Raw genomic sequence first — 9,774 nt, 5'->3', positions numbered from 1 at the left:
GGCATAAAAGCGGATTATTAAATTTTAAGACTGAGAGAAGGATGGTTAGATTTTTATCGATATCGTGTTAATACGTTTGTAGACATATAATATATTAGTTTGTGATTATAATTGCGAGAAAATGTGTTACGCATGAATTACAATGTATTAGTGTGATATTTTAGACCGTGGAATAAATGAATGAGAAATTTGATATTTCAGTTGGACTTAAAAGGATCTGATCCATATTTAAATAAGAGTGATTTGATAATGCCTGGTAGTTATAACTGAATTGTAACTGGAAATAGTGGAGTATTAGAAGTAAGGAGAGAAATCAAACCGGCGACCAGACTAGCTCAATTATTTAGAGCAGTCGACCGGCAAACGAAAGATTCGCGTTCGGATCACGGTCCAGTAGACCGCATGCTCAGTTCCACTTCTGTCTATGTACTCTGAACAGATAGTGGCGCTTATATTTCTGGATACGACCAGAGTTCTATTATGTAAACGATTAAAAAATAGAACAAATTTAATATTAAGACATTGATTTTAGCTATTCGGGATAATCTGTGGCATTTTTTATACGTGCCAATTTGTCATGTCTTTATGTATCATATTTGCTTTGTAATGTTCCTGGAGTATTAATCTATGGACATACATAATTTTTCGAAACTTTAAGTAACTTGTTATATCCTTGAACTAATAATTATTCTCGAATATTAAAACTAAATGAAACAAAATTTGGAAATGTCGAAATCCATAGATTTGGAAGTTACGAAATTCGGAAACTCAGAAATTCAGAGATTCAGAAATTCTGGAACTCTGAGCCTGAGAACATGAAAATTTAAAAATTTTTTACACATCTTCTTGAATGCTTCCTCAGAGTAGTTCAAAAACTTCATCCACTCTAAATGTTCAAATTTTCATGATCCGTTGCTCTTTCAAAATTCTTGCCCAGCTGCAAAATGCCTTGAATCTCTCATCCAAAATATTTTTATCCATCCCCTAACTCTCGAATGGGACCTACTCAACAATATACCCAAAAACATCGCTCCTCAAAAACCCGCGACCGAAAATCAACGTTTCGACATTTTCAAACGCTTATGCGCCCTCGAGCGGAACACCCCGCGTATTGAACACATACACACAGAGTACTTTGAAGAACACTTGTTACAGGTAGCGCTCGTTGTAGTAAGGCGCACACCGCCGGTGAATATACGCGACCCTTCGAACGCACGTAAGTACACACATCTTCGATTTTCATGCAGACATCTCGAACATTCGAGTATATCAAACGTTATTATTCACGTTTCGCCACGCTTTCGCTCGCCCGTGTATGTGTGCACCGGTATATACGCGTATAAACGTGTTACTGCATGTACATCTCGTGGTTGAAAAAAAAGGGCGTGTTCCGTCCGACGCGGAACAAAACGGAGAAAATCCTCGAAGGTTCGTTTATGATATGGACGTGCCAACAAATTTACTTTCGGGATTAGCTTTTTTCGAACTCAGTTTATTTATTTTAGTTACAAGGGGCAATCGCACCCTAAACCATGAGAAAATCATTTAGTTAATCCGCGCATCTCCAGACAATAGTTTTGGAATTTTTGTCGTTCGTACAGACAACCGACCATATCATAAACCGGGAATTTCCGAAGGGTCGACGCGAACCTCGTTCGTAACGGTTCCGCCAGCCATGCGTCAACTTGGAGGAAATTTCCAAGGCATCGGCAAATCTTCGAGGATCCCTCGCACGTGGTCATTGCCCTCACTCTTGCACCAAGAGGGCAGGCCAAGGGGCGTCGTCCAAGACGCCCCCCGATTTTTGGAATTATGCGCTGATTGGGTATTTTCGATTTCCCAATCAGCGCACCCGACACAAAACCTGTAGGTGTCGTATAAAAACACCTACAGGATCGCACTCGAAAGGTTTTTACGCTCATTACAAGATAAGTCGCTCAATCGTTCGGAGTGACGATATCTAAGAGGTTTTTTCGCTCAATCGTTCGGAGTGACAATCTCAGAGACTTTTTCTCATTATTCAACGTTCAGTCCATCGTTCGGGACACATAAGTCGCTCAATCGTTCGGAGTGACAATATCTCAGATACTCAATCGTTCGGAGTAACGAGATATCATTCATTCATTCAAACAGTAGTCAGTCCATCGTTCGGGACAACTGCAACTAGTGATCTGATCTCAACCAGTCGGAGATCAGAATTGAATCAGTCGATTTCTGAAGAAATTCGTAAATCGACGCGTCGCGAGTATTAACGAGACCTAAAGTTAAAGCTGGGATTTACAACCCCAGCCGAGGAATTTAATCCGCGTTAGTATTCGTGTACGTGCGACGTCGCATTTTTCGGTTTCTCGAGCCGGATCTACTACGCCACATTTGTTGATCCTTCGAGCCGGATCTGTGACGGTACATATTTTTGGTCCTTCGAGCCGGAGGTACTAGCCGGAGGTACATATTTTTGGTCCTTCGAGCCGGAGCTGTGACGGTACATATCTTTGGTCCTTCGAGCCGGATGTACTAGCCGGAGGTACATATTTTTGGTCCTTCGAGCCGGATGTACTAGCCGGAGTTTCACAGAACACATTTTTGGTCCCTCGAGTCGGATCCGCGTTTGTGAAAATACAGTGCATAAGTGGATCCAAGGGAAGCTGTCAACCGTCCGATTCAAGGTCTGACGGCGAGAATCCAGATTGGACGAACGACGCGAGTCCAAAGCAGCCGAGCAGCAGGCCACAGAGCGAGGAACGACGAGTCCAATCTGTTGCGGGAAGTCTACGAACAAACACGTCCTCCGCATCAGTCAAGGTAGGCTCGTCAAGATTTACCGATCGAATCCTCTCGTACGATATCCTTGATTGCACTTTCCCACGTCTCGACTTCTTACCATCGAAATGGCGAACGCGTCAATGAACGAGTCGAGTGCAAATCAAGCACAAACGGTCCGCCTACTAAAAAACGAACGCCGCATATTCAAGTCGCAAATTACGTCCCTTAGCAACGCGTTAGAGACGTATCAAGATTCCGCGAAGGAGCGCGTAAAAATCCGTGAACGCGTCGAGAGGCTGCGAAAGCTTTTCGACAATTTCTACGAAATCCAAGACCAGCTGGGGCTCATCGAAGATTTCGAGCAAACGGAAGCGGAACGAGAAGCGGTTACAGAGCAGTATGATGACGTCATCGCAACGGCCATCACGATGCTACAAGACGCGGAGCAAGCAGACAGGCAACCACCAACGGCGACAAAAGGCGTGAACAATTCTCCCGCGTCCTCAACAACGTCGTCCGCGATCGGGGCCCATTTGCCAAAAATCGATCTACCAAGGATCGATGGCCGTCTTGAAAAACGGGTCGCATTCAAAGACGATGAGGGCAACGCACATCCGGAAGCAGCAGGGATCATCAAACGAGATCCATACGTCGATGATCTCCTCACGGACGCCGACACAATGGAGGAACCGAGGCACATCCAACATCAAATCGGCGAGCTTCTTCAACCGGGTGGATTGAACATTCGTCAATGGGCGTCGAACGAACCCGCCCTTCTTAAGGGACTCCGCGAAGACCAAATCCACCCGAAGATCCTCTGCGATGACACAACGATGAAGGCGTTGGGAATTTCCTGGGACGCCAGGAACGATGCGATTCGTTATGCGGTCGAAATTCAAGTCGTTGGCAAGGTCAGCAAACGGACCATCTTGTCAACGACCGCCAAAATATTCGATCCATTAGGACTTCTTGGACCCGTCACCATCATCGCCAAGATTCTAATACAACATCTATGGCAATTGAAGATCGACTGGGACGAATCGCTTCCCGCCAGCCTTTACACGGAGTGGACCACATACGCAGCGCAACTTAATGAACTAAACGACATCGAGTTCAACCGCTGCGTGACCCTGAGGAACCACCAACGTCTCGAACTCCACGGATTCTGCGACTCCAGCGAACGCGCATACGGAGCCTGCATGTACGTACGTACGATAGACGATGTAGGACGCGTCGAAACACACCTGCTCTGCGCGAAATCCCGCGTTGCACCACTCAAGACGGTTACGCTCGAACGTCTAGAGCTGCGCGGTGCCGTGCTTCTAGCGTCCTTAGTCACCTCCATCCAACGGGCGATTTCGGTTAAGATCCATCAGACATTTTTGTGGACCGATTCCACAATAGTGTTGAATTGGATCAACACACAGCCCTGTATGTTAACATTCGTGGCCAACCGCGTGGCCGACATACAGGGCAAAACCGAGACAAACGCGTGGCGCCATATCAAGTCGGAATACAATCCGGCCGACTTGATTTCAAGAGGACTAATGCCCGCTCAATTCGTTCGAAACTCATTGTGGCTCCACGGTCCGGACTGGCTCGCGACGGAGCAAGCAAGATGGCCAATTTCGAGATATACGGTCTCGAGTGAGATACCCGAAACGAAAGGGGTGACATGTCTCGCGAACTCAACCGTTCGGAGTGACGAGATTCTCACTCGATACTCGTGTATCAAAAAGCTCACGCGAATCGTCGCGTATTGCCTCCGTGTTCGTCACCGCACCGCTGGTCCGCTTACCATCGAGGAAATTCGTGAAGCCGAACTCCGCGTCGTCAAAATGGTCCAATCCACGGCTTTCGAAAGGGATATTAAGGACCTGGAATCCGGAAGGCTGCACCCCAAGAGCCAACTCCGATCCCTTACACCGTTTCTCGACGAAAAGGGATTATTGCGCGTCGGCGGACGTCTGCAAAGGTCCGAGTTACCTTTCGCAAGGAAACATCCAATCTTACTACCAAAGGGTCATCACGTGACGGACCTAATTATACGCGAGACGCATGTGCGATACCACCACGCAGGCATCACGGCAACGCTTTGCAACGTACGGCAAACGTATTGGCCCATTGATGGGAAAAACACAACACGCAAGATCATCCGGCGCTGCGTCAGGTGTTTCCGACTTAATCCACCTGCCGTGGATTATATCATGGGAAATCTACCTGCGACGCGCGTCACCGCCGCTCGGCCATTTTACAACTGCGGCGTTGATTATTGCGGTCCGTTCTGGGTCAAGGAGCGGCGCTTCCGAAATCGGACCCGAGTCAAGGTGTACGTTGCAGTTTTTACCTGCTTCGCGACGAAGGCTGTTCACCTCGAAGTAGCCGGCGACCTGACCACCGAGGGATTCATCGCGGCCCTAAAACGGTTCATAGCACGGAGGGGGCTATGTCGTAACGTCTATTCCGACAATGGCACGAATTTTGTCGGAGCCGACACGAACTCAAGGCATTATAGCAATCACAAGGACGAGCAACTGCGGCGATTCGTAACGGACAAGGCGATCTCCTGGCACTTCATGCCAGCCTTATCGCCACATTTCGGTGGCCTATGGGAAGCCGCAGTGAAGTCCTTCAAACATCACGTGAAACGGGTTGTAGGCGACGAATTGTTCACCCTCGAACAATTCAACACGTTCGTAATCGAAGTCGAGGCCAACCTGAATTCGCGTCCTCTCACCCCCCTATCCGCGGATCCCAATGATCCGTCCGCCCTGACTCCCGGCCATTTCCTGATCGGTGATTCCTTTACGAGTCTTGCTGAGATTGATTTCAGCGGAACACCGACGAACCGGCTGTCCACCTGGCAACACATCCAGAAGGTCAAGCGACATTTCTGGGCCAGGTGGCATAAGGAGTATATCCACCATCTGAACGAGCGGCATAAGTGGACAACCGGCACCCACCACATACGAGAGGGGACCGTCGTGGTCATGAAGGAGGACAACCTTCCACCTTTGGCCTGGCACCTCGGACGAGTGGTAGCTACGCATCCTGGGGCGGATGGGGTAATTCGGGCAGTCACCGTTCGGACCAGCCACGGGACCTACCGACGGAACGTGAGGCAATTGGCGCCTCTACCTGACTCGGAGTCAGATTAGCAGCACCGCAACGCTAAGGACTCAGGCACAGGATACATTGATCGTTCGTACCGATCAACGGGGGGGAGCATGTTCCGTCCGACGCGGAACAAAACGGAGAAAATCCTCGAAGGTTCGTTTATGATATGGACGTGCCAACAAATTTACTTTCGGGATTAGCTTTTTTCGAACTCAGTTTATTTATTTTAGTTACAAGGGGCAATCGCACCCTAAACCATGAGAAAATCATTTAGTTAATCCGCGCATCTCCAGACAATAGTTTTGGAATTTTTGTCGTTCGTACAGACAACCGACCATATCATAAACCGGGAATTTCCGAAGGGTCGACGCGAACCTCGTTCGTAACGGTTCCGCCAGCCATGCGTCAACTTGGAGGAAATTTCCAAGGCATCGGCAAATCTTCGAGGATCCCTCGCACGTGGTCATTGCCCTCACTCTTGCACCAAGAGGGCAGGCCAAGGGGCGTCGTCCAAGACGCCCCCCGATTTTTGGAATTATGCGCTGATTGGGTATTTTCGATTTCCCAATCAGCGCACCCGACACAAAACCTGTAGGTGTCGTATAAAAACACCTACAGGATCGCACTCGAAAGGTTTTTACGCTCATTACAAGATAAGTCGCTCAATCGTTCGGAGTGACGATATCTAAGAGGTTTTTTCGCTCAATCGTTCGGAGTGACAATCTCAGAGACTTTTTCTCATTATTCAACGTTCAGTCCATCGTTCGGGACACATAAGTCGCTCAATCGTTCGGAGTGACAATATCTCAGATACTCAATCGTTCGGAGTAACGAGATATCATTCATTCATTCAAACAGTAGTCAGTCCATCGTTCGGGACAACTGCAACTAGTGATCTGATCTCAACCAGTCGGAGATCAGAATTGAATCAGTCGATTTCTGAAGAAATTCGTAAATCGACGCGTCGCGAGTATTAACGAGACCTAAAGTTAAAGCTGGGATTTACAACCCCAGCCGAGGAATTTAATCCGCGTTAGTATTCGTGTACGTGCGACGTCGCATTTTTCGGTTTCTCGAGCCGGATCTACTACGCCACATTTGTTGATCCTTCGAGCCGGATCTGTGACGGTACAGGGCGCGATACTTGAACGACTTACACAGTAATACTTCGAGTAACGTGAACGATATGAGTCATTTATTTTGAACGTAGCTTGAGTTCGTTTGAAAACAAAATTCCAAAATTAAAATATTGTTGCGATACATCGAACTGACGAGGTTGCGATGTATCGAACTCATCCCTCCAGCACACACGGCTGAACCAACCCTTAGGACCTGAAGGCGGTTGAAATAAACTGTCGCTAAGGAGTTGGTCAGAGTAAACGAAGACAATCGAGCAGTCTTCGGGTGAACGTGAACAAGAAAGGACGTATCGAACTAAAGACTGCATTGCACAACATTTGTATATAATTGTAAGTAGAACTGCAAAAAGAACGTTGTGTAAATAATTATGTCGCGGGCGAGCACCCCTGGACTCACCCAGCGCAACAATATAATGTAGAATTCTAACCATTCTAATCGTTAATTTGATCTTTTTAAGAAACTTAAGCTGCTTGCAGAATAAACGGTTCATATGTTCTTAGATGCACAATTATGGACAACGATCAAGAATAAAGAAGTTTCACTTTAATTTTCAGTTATTTCTGCATCGATTTATTATTCAGTTTTCCAATCACGGAATGTTTTTGTCGAGGATTTCATACTAAACGTGATCTTACTATCAACGGAAGTAAAAACTGTCTAATCAACGTAGACCTGTAAATCGATTCTTTCGAAGAAAGATCGACTTTGGTCATTTATTTCATATAATTACGCATATTTCACAGACTCAAACGTAGCATAGAACTTCATAGTAAACATCCAACGTATCTACCTGACAATTCGACATATATCTAACATCTATGATCTTCAAACATTGCATTTATATCATACATAGTATCGCAAGCATTATCCACGTTTTGTCGCAAGTCTTTGTCGACAATAGTAATATTATAAATTACTCCGTATCCTCTTTTCAATGATACGTTTAGTATCAATTAGAGAGATCTACCTACGAGATAGAATACCAAACAAAAAATAAAAGCTGACTTTCTGCCGAAAGGACTCGTTCTATGATCTCCGTTGTTTAAACATTTCCCGTTTCCCAGCGAGTACTGCAAGCCCACAGGGCATCGGACCCTTTTTTCCCAAAACACCTTGTACACATGTATGTACGTCGGCAGTAGGTGCATTAAATGGGCGAAGTCAAGTGTCGAGTTCTCGAGAGTTCTTCTATCTCGCGAAGCAAGTTCAGCGAGTGTCGACGCTCGATAAAAGTGTTTCTCTTTTCCTTCCGCCTGCCCCTCTCTGGTTTATACCGAAGCCACTGGTTGAAACTTTTCCCTTCTTGACCAGCCGGTTACGTTCCTCCTTTCTTCCGGTTTTTGCGTTCCCCTGGCGCCCATACAGCTACCGATAACAATGAAATCGTACCGTCTTAAGGTGGTCGTGGGACATTAATAATTCAGCCTTACCGGCGAACCGACATGTTTTGCCGTTCTGAGAACTGTAGCGGTGTGAGCTAACAATAATTAGAACCGAGATGATTTTTTCCCTCTAAATAAATAAATAAACAAATAGATAAGGAAAGAATTTGATACTTATTTTATGCCTACGTTCACTCGAAAGATTCACCCTTTGCGAATGGAGATTCTTTGAAATATACAAACCTCCAGCAGATAGAGCTAAATTATATATCAACCGCTTAAATAATAGAAAGAACAGAAACTACGTGCTCTTTGAGAAATTACTCAAGAAAGTGATTCATCAATGCGCAAACTGAGTTGTAAGTCAATTAAAGTTTCCATGGACGCACTCTTGGAGTTTCTATAGAGAAATTTCAAGCAGTCAATTGAACTGATCGGTAGTTTTAGTGCTAACACGTTGACACTCACTTTGAAATCGATGAGGGACGACAGAAGCAATTCTTTTCGTTAATTAGTTGATTCTTGCGGAGTTCAATCAAGATTTCATACTTTCAAAATAAAATTACTATATCTTTATATTTATTATAATAATAATATAAGACAGCCGTTGCCGTCACTTGTACATACATTCACGAGAATTGCACGATTATAGACAGCATTTACGTCAATGTATTAAAAATTGATAATAGACAAATAGTATCTGATTGAAATTACAAACAGATAATTTATAACAGAATTGGCTTTGAAATTGTTATCACGAGTCCGACACGATGTTACAGGAGAGCTAACACGTTCGCTGCCAGTGTCTGTTTGTGACTGCCGCAATCCTTTATTTTCTATAAAGAAAATGAAATTAATCCTATAGATATAGTTGGTTAAAGTTATAAGCTACGAAATTACATTTAGAGATTCAATGTATCGTTTTAGCTTCATTTGTTTCAATAGTTTCGAAGATTGATTGAATTGAATAAAATAGAATTAAGAGGATCACCATTAAAACAAACGCTGGTAGCGAACGTGTTAAGGAGGATAGTCGCAAAGGAACGAGCAAGGGGTTAATACTGTTGCGAGTCACTCATCTGTCCCATTATTTAACTCGGCGAGCCCTTAGTTACCGTTTTCGGGACCATAAAAACGTAACAGAGAATTTCCCTTTTCCCCTTTCTCTTTCGTTCTCCCTTTCCTTTTTCACGGATTCAACGTACCGAAAAATTGGGCCGTCTCCTGCTAACAGCGCGGGGAACTTGCCCGACAACTTTTCATCATTTTATCTTATTAAGCCGCGGCGCGTACCCCGTTACGCCCGAAGACAAACTTCTTTCGCGCCTTCAATTATACCGGCGAACGGGAATTTAAAAATTAGCCAGGAGTT

General features: G+C 45.3%; 1 protein-coding gene across 1 annotated transcript; it reads left to right on the top strand.

The window, feature by feature from the left end:
• The first annotated feature begins 2,888 nt into the window (after positions 1 to 2,888).
• LOC143174337 (uncharacterized) lies at positions 2,889 to 5,921 on the top strand. Its single transcript, XM_076365639.1, has 2 exons — positions 2,889 to 4,194; positions 5,104 to 5,921. The coding sequence occupies exons 1-2, from the start codon at positions 2,889 to 2,891 to the stop codon at positions 5,919 to 5,921; spliced, it is 2,124 nt and encodes a 707-aa protein (XP_076221754.1).
• Positions 5,922 to 9,774: the final 3,853 nt, after the last annotated feature.

Source organism: Nomia melanderi, chromosome 3 (genome assembly GCF_051020985.1).
Source record: "Nomia melanderi isolate GNS246 chromosome 3, iyNomMela1, whole genome shotgun sequence".
NCBI classification, from domain to species: Eukaryota; Metazoa; Arthropoda; class Insecta; order Hymenoptera; family Halictidae; genus Nomia; species Nomia melanderi.
Note: the sequence above shows the minus strand (reverse complement) of the source record. Positions and strands in the feature narration are given on the sequence as shown.

What these genes read in the sequence shown, in the direction of transcription:
- LOC143174337 (XM_076365639.1), top strand. Translation starts at nt 2,889, where the DNA reads ATGGCGAACGCGTCAATGAACGAGTCGAGTGCAAATCAAGCACAAACG. An exon ending in TTGGATCAACACACAGCCCT is followed by an intron (nt 4,195 to 5,103) that starts GTATGTTAACAT and finishes TGTACGTTGCAG; the next exon opens with TTTTTACCTGCTTCGCGACG.